Here is an 18075-nt window from a genome sequence, read left to right as displayed (position 1 = left end):
TACACAAAGAATTTTAGAGGGCCCCAAAAATAATTACAAAGACCACAGAAATAGATAAGAGTAGGATAAAGTAAAAATGCCAAAACACAAAACAGAAAATCCACTGCAATGGTTTAAATAACCAAGGCAGTGTGGGAGGTAATATCTGATCATGAAATAAATCAGTCTTATTGGTGGCGGCATTATGAATAGTATTATTAGGTCTAACTTAATTGTTAAAAAAAAATAAATGCTAATTATCCCTCCTCATTACCATCCTTGCTTCTGGCCTACGTCAGAAGACAGAGACAGCATAGCACAAGTGTCCCCAAGAGCAAAGGCAAGGAAATAAGCCCGAGTCTGGACTCTGATACGGGAATATTAAATCCATCCCCAGAGCAACACCAGGCACTTCAAACGGATCCTCAGCGAAAAGACAACCCTGACTGACCAATCCCAACTCACTTGGCAACGCGCGTTCTCTTTTTTCTACTCACCCTCCACAGATGACTAAAGGTCACCTAAGTGATGACACAGATACTGCTGTTTAGGCTTTCCTTGTGGGGCCCCTGGGGGCGCTCAGCCGGCTGAGCATCTAATTTCAGCTCAGGTCATGAGCTCATTGTTCCTGAGTTCAAGCCCCACATCGGGCTCTCTGCTGAGAGCATAGAGCCCACTTCGGGTTCTCGGTCTCCCTCTCTCAAAAATAAATACTAAAAAAACTTTTTATTACTTGGGTTTCTATTTCTACAGAGCTAGGATGGCCTCTCAGAGAACACGATTCTTTGCCTGTTCCGTGACAGTTACTGGCTTCTTAACTGCTTACTGTCCTCCGAATACAAAGCGTACTTACTTAGCGAGAAGAGACACACAGGCGCCTGAGGGTTCTCTAGAAAGGGAGACCATTATCACTGCGTCTAAAATCGAATTCCAGGCTGGGGAAGGAGAAGTGCTTACAAAATAATCTGAAACTTGGAAAGAACAACAGAACTGGATAAAATAATTTGAAGCTGATGACAGAAAACAGACCAGGAAGAAAAGACCAGTATCCAACCACTAGGAAGAGAGAGAATCCATCTTTAAAACATTCAGTTTCTTTAGCTTTCTCATGAAGCAAACACACAGAACAAAAATCAAACAGCAACCCTAGATGTTTACCCATTTGAATAATCTAATCACAGCAGAGGGCAAGGAATGCGGTCCATTTCTTCCAGTCTTCTTTCTGAAAAGCATTTGAAACTCAATGTAACAGAAAGACCCAAACAAAATCGGTAGCTCCAGGAGAAATGGTGACCATTAAACCAGTTAATTAACAAGCTTCCAATGGTGAAGCTGCCATAACTCTGTAGACTGAGTTGTTCTACTTACAAAAACAGGTAACTTGAATCACAACGAAGTCCTCACTGGGTAAACTAGTTTTTTCCAGTTCGGGGGAAAAAGAAAAAAACATTCTCACTCATGAGTCTGGGCAAGATGCTTCAGACATGATGTTCCCTCAATGTTACAGAAGGTTATTTTCATTAAAATTTAAGAAAAGAACCAATACTCAACAAGTCCAATAAGCTCCCGATGAGCCTGTGTATTTTTACATAATGCATTGCCCTAATTCAGCGTTTTTCAGGATTCATTGTTGAAATGGATTACTCTTATTTGGAAGCAGTCAGACACATAACATGTGTCAAAATAAACACACAAGGTTTCCTTCACAGACTAGATGTGGCGTCTGTCAGGTGTCTGTTCTCTCATGTGCCGAGTGTGCAGATCGATCTGCCCTCCAGCCCTGTGCACGGCACTGTGCAAGCAGTCGTTAGATGGGCTGGAGGACAGCTTCTCAAACTAAGGAACAGATTAAAAAAAAAAAAAAGGTCCAATTCGTTACAGAAGCAAAAATTCTGAAAATGAATTACTAGAAAAGTAAAATTTACAATATGCAAAAATGAAGCCCAGAGTTCTTACTAGATTCCACAGATACAAAATGACCCTGCCAAATCACCATAAAAGTTCCTAAACACACTCTCTCTACTCCACACTTAAACTCATCACAGACTGGTGACAAACAACGGGCCAATCAGCCCTGAGCTGGCCTGCCTCACCCTGAACAGCACTGGGTTACAGCGGAGAGCCCCCCAAACCGCTGGGAACCCCGTTTTATATTCGGAACATCTACAGAGCCCGGTGAGTCAGACAAAGGAGAGAGAAGAGTTATGGCATCGACAGGGCCACGGAACGTGGAACCAGCCACAGACACACTGGGCCAGGGTCCTTTCCTCCCGAGGAAGACTTCACATAGGCCTGGGCAAAGCGGACCACTAACTGCATAATATTCAAGAGTATTTTACAAGTTCAATCTCAACTGCTGTTTATTATTATTTTTATAAAATTAAAAGCATCAGGGGGCACCTGAGTGGCTCAGTCGGTGAAGCATCCGACTTCGACTCAGGTCATGATCTCGTAGTTTGTGAGTTCAGGCCCGGCGTCAAACTCTGTGCCTGCTTCCAAATCTGTGTCTCTCTCTCTCTCTCTCTGCCCCTCCTCCGCTCACAGTTGTTCTTATTTGGGGGGAAGGGGGAACATCACTCTTTTTTAATGTTGATTCATTTTTGAGACAGAGACAGAGTGAGCAGAGGAGGGGCAAAGAGACAGGAGACGCGGTACAATGGATGTGAGCCCTAAGAAGGAGCCAGCCCGTAATAGGCAAAGGGGCGGCCGAGAGCAGGGATCCTGAGGCGGCAGCCAGCTGGCCCATGCAGAGACAGCAATGGGAGTGAGGCGAACGCTAGGAAATGAGGCCTCAAGAGCTGTACGGGGCTCGGGTCTCATGGGGCTCTGTGGACCATGACACCAACTGGGATTTTTTGGATGAGAAAACGTGAGAAAGAACAAACCAAAGATGAAAACACAAGAGAAGGACACTAGAAACATTAACTATTACTTGGGTGCCACGTGAATATCGTTCACCTGTATCCTCACAACAACTTTGAGGTGGGACAGTGTATCTCCACCCGCTGTGTGAGAACACAGCCTTATGGGGTAATGTGTTCACGTACACAGCCAGTGAGTCAAAAGGTCAGAATCTGCACCCAGACCTAATTCCACAGCTCCTGCATCTCCTCTCACTGTGCACAGGGACACTGACCTAACAGTGTCAAACTATGACCATTTTCAAATTCTACAAACTCTAAGCCTGTTCTCGTATTTATCAGAAGCTCACTGGGGTGCCTGGGTGGCTGTCGGTTGAGCGTCCGGCTTTGGCTCAGGTCATGATCTCACAGTTTGTGGGTTCGAGCCCCGCATCGGGCTATGTGCTGACAGCTAGCTCAGAGCCTGGAGCCTGCTTCCGATTCTGTATCTCTCTCTCTCTCTGACCCTCCCCTGATTGCACTCTCTGTCTCTCAAAAATAAATTAAAAACATAAAAAAAATTTAAAAAAAGAAGCTCATCAAAGCATAATTAGGTTTTCTGTTACAAATTGTATAAGATCCACAGCAAGTTGTCAACTGCAGAAAACCATAAATTAAGAAGCCATTCCTCAGAGATGGGGTGACAGCATCCAAACTGCGTAGCCATGGCTGCCCCCCGGTTTCTGCATGTGGAACGACAAAATGCAACAGGCACAGACGGCACTTCAGCTAACTCCAGCATCCCCGCCACCACGCACCGACCAACCACAGCCAGCCAGCCTCGGCCCCCTCACCTGGTCCAGCGTGACTCAGCCCAAGCAACGGGTCGGGGTTGATGCTAAGCACGCATGTAAAATCGCGTCGGACCGGGAGCAGGCAAAACCACTTGCCGGTACTAACAACACTAGCCGTTCAAGGGGAAGTTCAAAGACGCGTCTTCTCGAGACCAGCGAGAGCCAGATCAAAGGTCAGAGAATCCACACGGAAGAGCACCGCCGCGGCAGGGCAGCGAGCAAGCGGATACTCACGGAAGGCGGGCCGAGCACCAGGAGCATCGCAGGCCCATCCTAGCTGGGCCCTGGGCCCACACTGCGGCTCCCGGCGGGGCCCTCCCCACGGCGCCTTCTGCTGAGTCTGCTTCTAACAGGAACTGCAGCATCCAGTTCCTTGTTTCACGGCTGCTGCAATACCGTCCATGAAGCCACCTCACCCAACAGGGCAAGCCCCACGGAGTCCTCCAAAATCAACCTAAGCCTCACGAACGTTGTGCGGGAGAGGCGAAATGTCAGAAAGGGAGAGGGGAGGGCGGGGGTCACGATGCCCTCCGAATGGGACAGGAGGCGACTATCTTAGGTGCTGGTGAGGGGCTCACTGCGAGGCTAGTTATGCGTAGTTATGCGTCCATGGGCTCCACACTCGGCTTTCTCTCCTTCCTCGTGTGTGTGTGTGTGTGTGTGTGTGTTTTGCAATGTATTGCCACCCAGCCTTAAGTCTGTAATGGAATGATGCAGAGGAAAGTGGGTACGTTATCTGGGCAATGATTGTGTATCGCTAATTTGATATCAGTTAGTTCTGTGCTGTCTGATAAGTAAAAAGAACATTTTTCTAAGGTAATGGGTGGAAACTGCTGGGAAGAGTTGCTTTGATTCTTTGCTCCGACGCTGCCACCGGTATGATCTCGGGTCACTTACGGAAATGTCTCCACAGCTCACCCTCCCCGTCTGCAAAAGCAGGGATGCTGGGTTTGCTGCGATCAAATACAGACAGGACTGTAAAGTGTCAGCATCGTGTCTGGCTCTCCCAAAGTGCTCCACGAATGAGTATACGGGATACCACAGGGCTGGTATATTTCCAAGGAACAAAAAAAAAAAGAAGGCAGTGGAGGTATGTATTAAAAAATAAGTAAACAGCACAGACCCTTCTTGGGGGCTGTCAGACAGCCAGAACTACACCTACATCACCTTGCCACTACTCACGCCCAAAATCCCGAGAGGAAAATGGCGCTCTTCTACCGGTGGCATCAAGGATGCACTACTGTTGTGGGCGGGGCTGACCAGGAAAACAAGTACGTCAGAGACTGGACGGTGCTGTGGAGGGGTCCTGTTTACATAAAGCTGAGTGGTCATCTTCCTTCCAGCGAGTCTCTTCCTAGCTCTCTCAACAGAGGGACACCATGAGTTTCTAGGAACTTCACAAGCACATTTCATTTTATCCTCAGAGTCCCAGGAGGTACATGCTATTGTTTCCCATTGTACAGATGAGGAAACCGAGGCTCCTCAGCGATGAACAATCAGGATGCACCCACATTCGGCTCTGCCATCGTGAAAGAGAACCGGATGCCAACTAAACAGGTATGTGCTCGAAGATCACGTGACTGCAGAGCTCACCATTATACTAGCGAAGCAACGGCACCAACACAAGGAATACCAGTAATATCAGGAGTACTTGCATAAGCATTTTCTGCATAAAGTGCAAATCTCCTTATATGCTTTTAATGCATCAATTCTGTTGGCCAGTCAAAGCAGAAATAAACTTTAATGACAGAGATGCCTGGGTGGCTCAGTCAACCGGTTGAGCTTCCAACTCTTGCTATCAGCTCAGGTCATGACCCAGGGTCATGGGATCTAGCCCTGTGTAGGGCTCTGGGCTGAGCATAGAGCCTGCTTACAATTTTCTCCCTAACCCCAGCCCCTCTCCCCTGCTTGTGTGCTCTCTCTCCCTCTCTAAAAATTTTTTAAAATTTTTAAATGACAGAATTATTGATATCAGTTTATACAAAATTTCTGATTAACTTTTTGTTAGTGACCTTTGGTCATATTAAATAAACATTAAATAGTTTAACTTAAAACTGCGTGTGTCTTATTCCCTTTAGGCCACATTTATTTTAAGGAAAAATTCAATTTGTAGATTATTCACATCTCATTAGAAAAGAACTAAAAGCAGGAAAACAGCACTCCAAATTTTGCCAACACTCTAAATGCCATGACCTTCAGATTTTACAAGGACAGATAGCCAAATTCGTTTTAAGCTAAGATGTGTCGTCCTAAATCCAGACAAAAGTGTGTGCAGAAATGTGGGGGAAAAGAATGAGGTACGCAAATACATTCTGTTTTCACTAATCAAATGTCAAAACAATGGACTCTTTAATGTTTATTTATTTGAGAGAGACAGAGTGTGAACAGGGGAGGGACAGAGAGAGAAGGAGACACAGAATTCCGAGCAGGTCCAGACTCCAAGCTGTCAGCACAGAGCCCGACACAGAGTTCAAACCCACGAAATGCAAGATTATGACCTGAGCTGAAGGAAGACGCTGACCTGACCGAGCCGCCCAGGCGCCCCATAAATAACAGACTTTAAAGAAGAAGACTTCAGTGCAACTCTTCCTAGTTTTAAGTGTCTAGGGACACGAAACATTGGAACAAAACTTTGTCAAAATGACTGTTTGACAATGCTAAGCATTTTCAGCAGTTGAAGCACTTTTTAGATTCACAAACCCAAGAATCCCAAGAATAGAATTCCTTCCAGAAAACCTGTTCCTGGAAAATGTTCCTGAGTTAGAATTTTCTATAGCCCAACTCGTTAGAGATATTACTGATACACTGGTAGAAAGTAATTTTTTTTTAACACTTATTTATTTTTGAGAGACAGACAGACAGACAGACAGTGTCAGCAGGGGAGGGGCAGAGAGAGACATAATCTGAAGCAGTTCCGGGGGCACCTGGGTGGCTCAGTTGGTTAAGTATCTGGCTTTGGCTCAGGTCATGATCTTACAGTTCGAGCCCCGTGTCAGGCTCTGTGCTGACAGCTGGCTCGGAGCCTGGAGCCTGCTTCAGATTCTGTGTCTCCCCCTCTCTCTGACTCTCCCCTGCTCGCACTGTCTGTCTCTCAAAAATTAAAATAAAAAAAACACAAAACATGAAGCAGGTTCCAGGCTCTGACCTGTCAGCACAGAGCCCAGCACGGGGCTCAAACCCACGAACCATGAGATCATGACCTGAGCCCAAGTCAGATGCTTAACCCACTGAGCCACCCAGGCGCCCCGAGAGTATTTAATGAATCAAGAACAATCTAGCAGCTGCTAATGCTGAGAAATCATTGTCCTTCAATGTAAACTCAAAATTGTATAACAGAACTACTCAATTTTAGAAAATGTACAGAATAAGTTGTATTTTATACTGTATCATGCTTAACTCTTGTTTCACACAACTTCACTCATCAGCATAGATATTCAGCTTTGGCCATGTAATGATTTTGGCCAAAAGGTTTATTTGACACCCTTAGCGTTTTTCCCGAAGAGTCATTTTTATTTCTGTTAACAATACATGCAGGTACCACTTTCAAGTCATTCTTTCTCTAGGCGAGCCCTTAGGGACACACCAAAACCGACCGAGAAAAAATACTGTGTAATGGTTACAAAAGGTTTATGTTTTCTAGAGGGTGGAGGCGCCGACTGAGCCTTCCTGGTCTCACATACGCCCGTCAGTCCCACACGCTAGCCTCTTGTTTTCTTCCACTCGGGTCCATGAAGTCAGAAACGTTTTCAAAATCACGTGCTACTGCCACAGAGAATTTGCTAGCAGAGGTGAAGTGGTGTGACTACTTCACGGCTCTTTGAAGAGAGGCTCTTAGGCCTGAGGTCACATGGCATCAAGAACAAACACCACCCGAGGCCACCTGCACGGGTACTGCAAGAAGTGTGCAGAAGAAACCCCAGGACATCACACAGCTTTGTTATTCCGACCAACTTGCAACTCCAACCCATCTCCTTATGAAGTCCAAGGCAGCGTAAAAGTTCAAGTGCAGTTACAAACCGGTTCCAATTACTGGTCCATTACCTAGCAGCTGCGGCGATTACTTTCTGAAGTGAGGAGACTATGCCCACCCCCAAAGGGCTGGAGAGAGAAGGAAACAGACAAACATTTATGCTAAGTGCCTAGCACAAATACAACGAATGGCAACTGAGGCTACTCTTACATAAATGCATACAGTATTCTCAGAAAGCGCATTTCGCCTGGGTGACTTATATGGTTAAATGTAGGACTCCTGATTTCGGCTCAGGTCATGATCTCGAAGTTCCTGAGTTCAAGCCCCGTACTGGAGCCTGCTTGGGATTCTCTCTCCTCCTTCTTTCTCTCTCTGCCCCTCCCCCACTCATGCACATGTACTCTCTAAATAAATAACCTTCAAAAAAAGTGCATTTTGCAATTTTCCAGCAGGCTACTGCACAGGGCAACAATCCTGAGACTACTCTTTGAATGGCTTAAAAAAAAAAAAAAGCTAGGAAATACCAAAATTCTTAAAGTGGTCCAACTGAACAAAGAAACAAGTCACTGAACACCAGATCAGTGAATCATCATAATCAAATTAAGTTGGTTAAAAGACTGACAATATTATGGAACATGCTTCCGCCTAAAATTCTATCAAAGTGTAAACACATCCCAAGGGCAGGCCTGTGACTCATAGCCACGGACTAGGTGGCCTTGGGGAGCCAGCTGGCCTCTCTGCATCTGTTTTTTCCACTTGCAGAAGAAGACCAGCCGCATGAACTTGCACCTCAGACCTCAGCGGAGAGGTTCTAAATGCAGACTCCCTGAGGCCAGGTATTACCGTGTGCGCCCGCCCCTCTTCCCAGACGCCTCTCAGTTCTGTGGCCTTCTTCACCAGGACATGGAGACCCAGAACACACAGTGAGAAAGGATGGGTGGATGGATGGACAAATATAAGGCCTGGACAGATGGATGGGACCTGAGCCAAAGAAATGTAAAGCTGAAAAAACCAAGAAACAAAACCAAAAAACTCCTCCTTTCTGACTACTATTGTTCCGTTCCCTCTCCTCGGAAGCAAAAGCGAAGGCTCCAACTGGTTCCACGCCAGCTGGGCTATGGAGGGCCCACCTGCCAAGCACTCAAAGAGGACCCTAAAGAGGCGATCGCTGTGCTAACAGGACATCTTGCTCAGCAGCACTCAGTTCCACTGAGCGAGATCTACGCTCGAGTCCTTACTCTACCAGCTGACCCTGAACCCGGGTTCCAAGGTGACTGTGCCAAGAGGAGGACGTGAGCATCCACAGCCCCCACTCTCTGTGCGAGGCCGATGGCGCCCTACAGTGACAAACCACGACCTGTGCCCAGCGCTGGCCAGGCTGCGTCCACGCTCTGCCAACACACCGGTGTCATCGCTACCTGGACAGCTCCTTGGATTTTGAGCTTAGAGCCTGGTCCTGTCACTCTGTAGCCTTGTGACTCTGGGCAGCTCACTTCACCGCTCTGGCCTCCGTCTGCTCAGTCATAAAATCGGGGCGATAATACCTAACCTATCCACTCACGAGGGCACCGTGAGAACCAATGTAAAAAGACAGCTGGGGTGTCAACAAGACTTTTAAAACCATATGATGGTAACAGAAGTGGAAGGGAGAGGTTAGGACCAAATAGCAAGTTTATAACCCTCTTCCCAGTAAGCGTTAAGCATCCCATAATATCCCCATGGGCTCTCCCTGAGCTGCTTTCCTCCATCAAAATTCTGGAGAGATGATTACGGGCCTCGGCATTCCCAGATGTGTGTGACGGGAGCTCCCCCACAAAGCCTTGGGCTAGTGACTGTCCTTCTCTGAGGACTGTCCTTCATACTTCGCACAACACAAATAAGGCCGATTTCAGAAAGGTTTCCATAAGGTGGAAGTGAAATATTAGCTGTAACGTACTACCCATGCTTTCTGGTGCACTGCAGGCATTCAATAAATAAACAGGGAGATTTGTGAAACCGATACAGAACAGGACACGAAGACAAACACTTTGAAACTCGCTCTCAGGGCAAATGAAGTATTTCGACACTTTCATGTCAACGTTCCAGAGTTGAAGTCCTCTACAGGAAAAATCTCCCTGGGAGGGTGGCAGCAATGGAAACGACCCCTCACCCATCTGGGCCTCCCTGTTCCGTCACCCCGAGGCATGCCATCACAGCATGGAGCAGAAGACCAAACTAGTTTGTTTTTTTTTAAACAAGTGTTATCTATTACACTAGGAAGTAACTTCAAAACTATTATCAAGCAGGGACAACCAAATGCTGCCCAGAATTACCTTCCAGAACTTGGCAAAGATTTTTCAATGTATGAAAAATTGAGACGAGTCTAGAAGTAGTGGACAGTCAAGGAAAGGGAAAAAATACGTATCAGTCACTGTGTTAGCGCTCCACATGCATTCCTTGTTTCTTCTCAAAGTAACGCACACTGGAGATGGGCCTTCGAAGGGTAAGTAGATCACCCAAGGCCATCCAGCTTCCCAGGGGCAGACCTGGGTTCAAGGTTAGCCTTTCCTCAATACAAATTCTGTCAATCTCTCTACCAACTTCAATTCACAGGGAACTACAATAGATATCACAAAAAACAAACTCTAGGTAGACCAACTGACTGGAATCTGAGTTTCATGAATCAGTGAGTTATCATTTAACTGATTAGGTGACTGTAAGAACCTTCTACACAGAGCACCTCAGAGTCTAACACAGTATCTGAACAAACCTGGTGCCATAGACCAACAGGCACTAATCCGAGGGATGAGAAACTCAGGATGGGAAGGTGACTAACCACTTTTTTCAAGTCACCCAGGCTACTATGTGGGGAAGCTTTGTTTTTAACTAAACTCTTCATCCCTCAGTGATTCCACTAAACTATACAGTCTTCTCTTGAAGCCAAAGTATTCACTGCCCCCGTATTTGCAACAAGTAGTAACCATAATCTGGGCGACAAACACACCCTGATTCTTCACACCACATATGCCAGGCACTGGTTACACTTCCAGGAGCGAGAAATTATTATCCTTGTTTCTTCTTAAGCGGTTGTAGAAACTGAGACTCAGAGAGAAAAGTTACTTACTCAGAGAGCGAAGCGTGGCTGTGAAAGGCAGAGCCAAAATGCAAACCCCAGCCGGGCTGCAGGTCTACTGTCTTAGCCTTGCCCCTCCCCCACGATTCATCCAGCCCCCCCCCCCCCCCCCCCCCCCCCCCCCCCCCCCCCCCCCCCCCCCCCCCCCCCCCGTGAGGGCGGGAGCACCTGGCTCTCCCACTCTCTTTCCGGAGGACTCCAGCGCAGCACCCAGCTGACACCATCACCTCCCAGCTTTAGCTACATGAAGAGCCTTATGGCTTCGGTTCCCGCCCTCTTCTACCCATCATCATGAATGCGGGGACCTCGGGTGGGGCGTTCAGCCAACTTCTCCCCAGATGGGGGACATGACTCTGCGGGACCTAATAGCAATGGCAGGCCAGGTGTTCTGGCGACTCTTCCAGAGGTAAGATTTCTTCTCAGGCAAGACTGGTAACATTGTGTTTAAGGCAAATTTTCAGATTGCAAATATATCGATATTCCTAATGTCAGATCAAAATGTAAGTGAAAATAAAAGAGCAGGAGTCCACAAAATCTCTCCCTTCCCTGTCACTGAACTCGGTGAAAGTGAACAGTAATGGATTATAGAAAAGGGAAGCTGTCAAAAATGCCCTTAAGAGTCATCACTGTCTGCTGGGATTCAGTATCAATTTCAAGAGTTCTTTAGAGACACGGGTTTTAGACAGTCTCTCTGCTTCAAGCACAATGGAATCAATTTTCACACAGGTGAATCCATTTATCAAAATGGATCATCAAAACACGCTTCGGACACATAAACACAAAAAGAACTTGGACCCAAATTGGCACAACGTCCTCCGACTCGCCCCCTTCCAAAAATGCCAGGGTAAGCGGCAAGGAATGAAAACAAAAAATTTATATAAAAAGTTAATAAATTTGCATCTTCAGTTAAGACTGGCACACAAATAGTCATCTTATATGTGTAAAATGTATGTAACCCTCCCTCAATTTCTATCATTTAAAAAAATTTTTTTTAATGCTTATTTATTTTTGAGAGACAGAGAGAGGGAGCACGTGAGAGTGGGAGGCAGGGGCAGAGAGCAAGGGGGACAGAGGATCTGAAGCGGGCTCTGTGCTGACGGCATCAAGCTCGACGTGGGGCTTGAACTCACAATCCGAAATCATGACCTGAGCTGAGGTCGAATGCTTAACTGACTGAGCCACCCAGGTGCTCCTCAATTTCATATTAACTGAAAAGAGAATAAAAAGAAACAGGCCTCCATGGAAATTTTTAATTTAAAAAGGGGAGGGGCTGGGGCACCTGGGGGCTCAGTCAGTCAAGCATCCGACTCTTGGTTTCAGCTCAGCTCATGAGCTCATGGTCTGTGGGTTCGAGCTCCGCGTCAGGCTCTGTGCTGACAGCGTGAAGCCTGCTTGGGATTTTCTCTCCCTCTCTCCCACTTGCATGCACACACACATGCTCTCTCGCTCTCTCAAAATAAACAGATAAACTTTAGAAAAAAGGGAGGAGGGTAGGAACATCCAAGTCTAAAGACTTCAGTGAAATATTATCATACAGTCAAACAATCCGTGGCTTTTCCCAAACCTCTGAGTTTCACAAAACAAACCCCTCGCTCAGAAACACAGGTGCACAAACCTTCGCCTGTAACCTGTGAGGCTGCGGACCCCCACGAGGCCTACTCTTGGCTGCCCTGTTCAGAAGCCTAGGAGTGCAGGGGCTCCGGGCGGCTCTCAGGAGATCTGGCTTCTAGTCCTGGCCCAGCCACCTTGTCACCCTGATCCAGTCACTGCCTCTCTGGGTCTAAGCCCCCCTCATCCGTGAACGATGATCCTTCCTGACTCCATGATTCAAATTCTAGCAAAGTCTACTAATGTCACGTAAGACGGAACACCTTGGAAAAAAAATCACCTCCTTGCCATTTTTTAATTGCTAATTTTAATCTCCTCCTGCGGTCCTCTATTTGAAGTGTTCCCCAGTTGGCTCTCCCTTCAAAAGGAGGTAAGTAAAGCAAGTCAAAAAATCTTTTCCCAGAACACACACTCCCCGTTTCCCCAAAGCCCTGCCGCAACAGGTCTTGTGACAGCCTCGCCCAGCCCAGCCACAATAAAGCTGCTGTAACCACTTTGTTTCCCCATCGGGACAGCCGTCCCCGACCGGCTCGGCTGCCCCGCAAGCCCTCGGAGCGACAGGGCCCCGTTCAGAGGAAGCGCATTCCGGCTCCGACAGTGACACAGAGTTCGCTGTTTCGGCTTCTGGAGCCAGGCTTCTCTTCCCAAGGCCGTGAGGCAAACAGCAGAAGCGATCTAATCACCGGCCAGATGGGAAGTACGGCGGCCCGGGAACAGACCCCTCCCCGGAATCCGGTCCCGGCACAGCTCAGGTGTCCAGAGCTCATCTGAGACGCACACGGTCACGGTATCTGCGGCACCCATTACAAAGGATCCGAAAAGAACCTTCTGTCTGGCTTGACAGGAAAACTTCTAACTGGGCAGGTGAAGTCAACAAGCAAACAAACGGAAAGCCCGTTGATGTAACAGTAAGTAACGTTACGTTCTGAAATCTCCCCTCGGCCCTTCCAAACTCCCTCCCACCCAGCAGCTGCGAATGACGAAAAATAAAAGCACTCACAGCAAGCCTGACATGAGCACAAGCTCAGAGAGTCTGGGAAAACCACTTCACTTACAAGGACCGCTCGATGACCAAAGAACATAATCCCACGGGGTTTCTTGTGCAGATTATGTGGCCGAAAAGCCATGATGCCCACAGAATGATAAAAACTGCATTAAACACAATAAACTTCCAGTGGGAAAGGCTGGCTGTTGTAATGCATTTCCTTCTCTATTTACGCAAGAAAGAGTTCTCCAAGCGTTCTAACAACGCTCCTTCAGTGGGCTCTCTAAAGAGAACGCCTAACAACACACAGGATTTCCTCCAGAACGTTCCCAGGACATTTTTTTCCTGCTCGTCAGATGAAGAGACCGCGGCTCTTGGTTTTATTCACAGAAACTACAGTCAAACCAAAACTCAAGGGTTCAGCATATTTTCTGTGTGCAGTTAAGGACGTGAAAATATTTGTTTCTAATGAACTCTTCTGAGTCTTGAAGACATAATAGGAGGAAATGTATGGCAGAGAACTGGATTTTTTTCCTTGTACTAAAGCAGTATCAACTACATACGTGGTACCGGAACACCACCCCCAGCAACAAGACCCCCTCTGAGTTTTCAGTGACACAGAAGAGGCGAGGGCAGGGAGGCAGGGGGAGAGAGCGGTGCGCTGACTTACGTGTGTCCTCCCCCGGGCAGCGAGGCGGCAAGCAGCAGCGAGCTGGCGAGCCTCCGGCAGAAGGCCAGGCACCGAGCGGAGGCTGTAATTCATGGCCAAGTGCAGGCAGATGCCAAGGGGCGGCCCTGCTGCGAGCCAGGGGGCGGGGCCGGGGCAGAGGGGAAGGAAGCGGGAGAACTTACTCGGTCAGAAGCTGGTGCAGCTGGTGGTGCCCGCGCTCCAGGGCCAGGCTCGCAGGTGTCGCCCCTTCCTGGTTGTGGACGCGGAGGGCCCCGCGGCCACCCGGCTTCTGCAGCAGGAACCACGCGAGCCGCAGCAGGCCCAGCCGCACGGCAAAGTGCATCAACGTCTCCCGGGGGCCGCCGTCTGCACGTGGGGGAAACGAGAGTCAGCAGGAGAACGTGAAGCACCGAGCAGCAAGACGGGTGGCATGACCACCACCGTCTCCGAGGACCTGGGATCGACCACAGCCTACATGGGTCACTGTGGCCAGGTACAGCCGGCTCGCAGGGGCAGACGGAGCGAGGCTGGAGAGCAGTAGGACCAGCAAAGGCTCCACAAAGAGAACCAGGCCATTTCTATGTTCTCAGTGAACACGTTCGGGAAATCCATTTACACGCGTAAATTCACTCATGTGATTCCTTCCCTTAAACAAGCGAGAGAGTGAGAGAGAGAGGGAGACAGAGAAAGTGCCGGCTCACGACGTGGGGACCCAAGGGGAGAGCAGTTGTTGGGGCTCAGATGGGTGAACCAGGAGGTAGAGTTACTTTAAGGAAAATAAAACACCCAGACAGGAGCTGGCTAGTTAAACACTAAAAACAGGTTCTGCTTGTTAAGCACACACAGGTCTTTTTATTCCCCCACATTAAGGGCAAATTAAATTGCGGGCACTGCCAGCTTTGTTTGGCTGCGTTTAATGAAAGAAAGAAAGGCATCTCCAGGCACATCTCAGAGAAAAACACACGCGTGGGCCTCCTGCACTTGACGAGAAGGCTCCTCTCGGTACTGTGAGTCACGGCGAAGGTGGGAGGGCTGCCAAGTCCGACGAGCCCAGGTTGGAGCGTGGCCATCTGCCATCGGGGTGGCTGGGCCTCCTCCGTGTAACCTGAGCTTCACCTCTGCACCCCGGGGGTAGGGGTGCCCTCACCTGGCCCCCAGGGTGGCCATGACCAAAGGGCAGCAGCGGAGGAAATGAGGGACGGAGACCAGCCGTGGGAATTACTCAGTGCCAGGTTCCCTCCCTCCCCCGCCTTTCTCCTCCGGGACTTCAAGTTAAGTTCTGGGTTCGTAACATGACACTCCCCACTCTCACGCCGCCTCCGGTGTACAGCCCAGCCGAGGAGAGCAACGGCCACCTCCGGGGGGCACCACTCGGGCCCCGGGATGTGACTGGCGCCCAGTTGTGCCTGCCTTCTTCCGCTCATTTCCCATGGCCTCCTCAGGTCTTGATGTCTCCACAGACATTCCCAGACTCCTTGGAGCCCAGGGTTTTCTCCTGACCCTGAAGACCTCCATGCTCCTTATGTGAAGAGCAGTTAAGAATGAACTGACTTTGGGGCACCTGGGTTAAGTGGCCGACTTTGGCTCGGGTCATGATCTCAGAGTTCGTGAGTTCGAGCCCCACGTCGGGCTCTGTGCTAACAGCTCGGAGCCTCGAGCCTGCTTCAGATTCTGTGTCTCCCTCTCTCTCTGCCCCTCCCCTGCTCTTACTTTGTCTCTCTCTCAACAATAAATGAACATTAAAAAAAATTTTTTTTAATGATTTATTGTTGAGAGAAAGACACTGTGAGCAGGGGAGGGTGAGAGAGAGAGAGGGAGACACAGAAACCTTAACTGACTGAGTGACCCCGGCTCCTCATGGGAGACACAGAATCCAAAGACAGGCTCTAGGTTCCGAGCTAGCTGTCAGCACAGAGCCTGATAAAGGGCTCAAACCCACAAACCGTGGGACACTCAACTGACTGAGCCATGCAGGCGCCCCTAAATTTTTTTTTTTAATTTAAAAAAGAGAGAATGAACCATCTTTGTACCTGCGATTTTACACTGAACCTCTCTGGTTTCCAATGTCACATGCGTATTAGTCTTCCTACTGCCAACGTAAATTCTCTTAGGTGCACAAGCTATCTTTCATAGTTGACAGTTTTCCCACAGAACGACACAAATTCAAGAACGTATAGGGTGTTCAGCAGAGGCACGCGGCTGGGAAGCCTTCACCAGCCCGGAAGAAAGCACTGCGTGTGCAGGTAACAGCCCACACCTCGGAGCAGGTGGGAGGCCCAGACACAAGGGCAGAAAGAACCTTCACAGAAGCTCAACTATCACCACCTGACTTGTGCCTCACGGCGCTGCCCAAGCACTCTGCCGTCCTGCTCAAAACCAAAGAGCTAAGGAGAAACCCACCAGGAACGATGTGACTTTTTAGAGGCTGCTTCACTGGCCGTGCTGGGCGACACCTCCTCAGAGCCGTATTCTCTACACCCTCCCCCTTTCTGATGGCTGAAGTGCCGAGGCGGCTCAGCATCTCCCAACAACAAAGCCATGCACCTGCTGCAGCACCTGTGTCCTCCTCATCGCATTCCAGGGTCCTGAGCAGCAGGTGCCGCGTCTACCTGTAGATCGCCCCTCTCTGCCACCAAGAGATGATGAGACATGTACTACATGATCAGGACCCGTGAGGTGCCACGCTCTGGGCTAAGTACGTTGTGTATTAATGCTTTTCACCCTCTCAGTAACCCTGTGACGTCTCCCTATCCTCAGCTTACAGACAAAGGCACATTAATAACTTGCCCACAAGACCAGGCAAGATTTGAAAATCCTTCTGCCGAGGCCAGGAACCACACGCCGTCTCTGTGACTCCACCCTCCGTTTGTAAAAATCCAGCAATCATGCAAGAGAGCTAACGGCGTGGTTTACAAAGCACCTTTTCATGTTTTCCTCCAATAGATAAAATTTTTACCCAACTTTGGTTACTGTTTTCACTCCCTTCGTCTAAGCTTCAACTCCAGAGCATCTACAATTTAGGATCGACCTCTATCCTCTATTCTGCAATTTTTGCCTCTCACGATCCTTTGTCCTTGCCCTCTGTATTCTGAGTTACTCAACTTTGGTTTTCAGATCACTAACTGCATTTCCTGTGATGTCAATGGAGTCCTTTGTCCTCGGTCGGAACTTAATTATGCTACGGGATTCTGGATGTCCCTGCGTCTCTTCCACCAACTCCCTTTTCCGTCTTTGCCCTCACTGTGATGGCGTTTTGCAGATGTAATTAAAGCCCTAATCAGTTGATTTAATAAGGAAGATTATCCTGGATAATCTGGGTCAGTCTAACTCAATCAGCTGGAAGGCTTTAAAGGCAGGGCGGAGGGTCCCCCTGGAGGCCGGCCTGGGCCTGTGCTCCTGGGGTTCCATCCTGCTCTGGATCTCCCCTTCCGGATTTACTGAGGATGATAGCTTTGGCTCATCGGTGGGCCTGAGCTTGCCCAAGATCTTCTCCTCTCTTCCTGCCCTACGAATCCCGGGCTTGCTTAACGAGCCCCCACCATCATGTAAGCCATGCCCTGCAGTAAGTCCTAACTGTATATTTCTCCCACTGGTTTTGATTCTGCGGTGGAACCCTGATTGAGGGGCTTCCGGCCTACAAGTAGATACTCTCTGAACTTATCTTCCTCCGTGCTGCGTCCTTCTCTAATTTCATAATAGCTCTGCCCTCTTTGAGCTTTTAAAGGACAAATGGGAACTCTCTCCTAAGTTTTTCTTGGGCTTCTTAAAGAAAATTATACTCCAGGAGACTTCCATCTGAATACTCATGATACTTCTCCGGTTCCTCTAGACTGTTAACTTACTACATACAGCACATGCTGACTGGCTGGCTTTCCCGTTTAGCCATGCTCAACTGGAAAAATCTCTATGGAGGTCCAGCTGTATCCACAGAGAATGCAGAAGAAAATGTCTTCAGGCCCTCCTGCCATCTACTTGTATTTGCTGGATTCACCTCCCGCACCACTCCCTCTGGTCTGCAGAGAAAGCCGGCGGGCCTAACGGTGAGTGCGCTAGGACG

General features: G+C 48.6%; 1 protein-coding gene across 12 annotated transcripts in view; it reads right to left on the bottom strand.

Annotated features, from left to right (window-relative positions):
- Positions 1-18075, bottom strand: part of AKAP13 (A-kinase anchoring protein 13) — a 314398-nt gene that overhangs the window by 159106 nt on the left and 137217 nt on the right. For 11 of the 12 annotated variants that reach the window (XM_029953026.1, XM_029953024.1, XM_029953029.1 and 8 more), the window contains one exon: positions 14201-14384. In XM_029953026.1, the coding sequence (XP_029808886.1) occupies positions 14201-14384 (184 nt within the window). Of the gene's footprint in view, positions 1-3907; positions 4054-14200; positions 14385-18075 lie in introns of those variants that run through there. The other variant, XM_029953035.1, reaches the window with a different exon arrangement.

The sequence above is a fragment of the Suricata suricatta genome, chromosome 9 (assembly GCF_006229205.1).
Source record: "Suricata suricatta isolate VVHF042 chromosome 9, meerkat_22Aug2017_6uvM2_HiC, whole genome shotgun sequence".
Taxonomy (NCBI): Eukaryota; Metazoa; Chordata; class Mammalia; order Carnivora; family Herpestidae; genus Suricata; species Suricata suricatta.
Note: the sequence above shows the minus strand (reverse complement) of the source record. Positions and strands in the feature narration are given on the sequence as shown.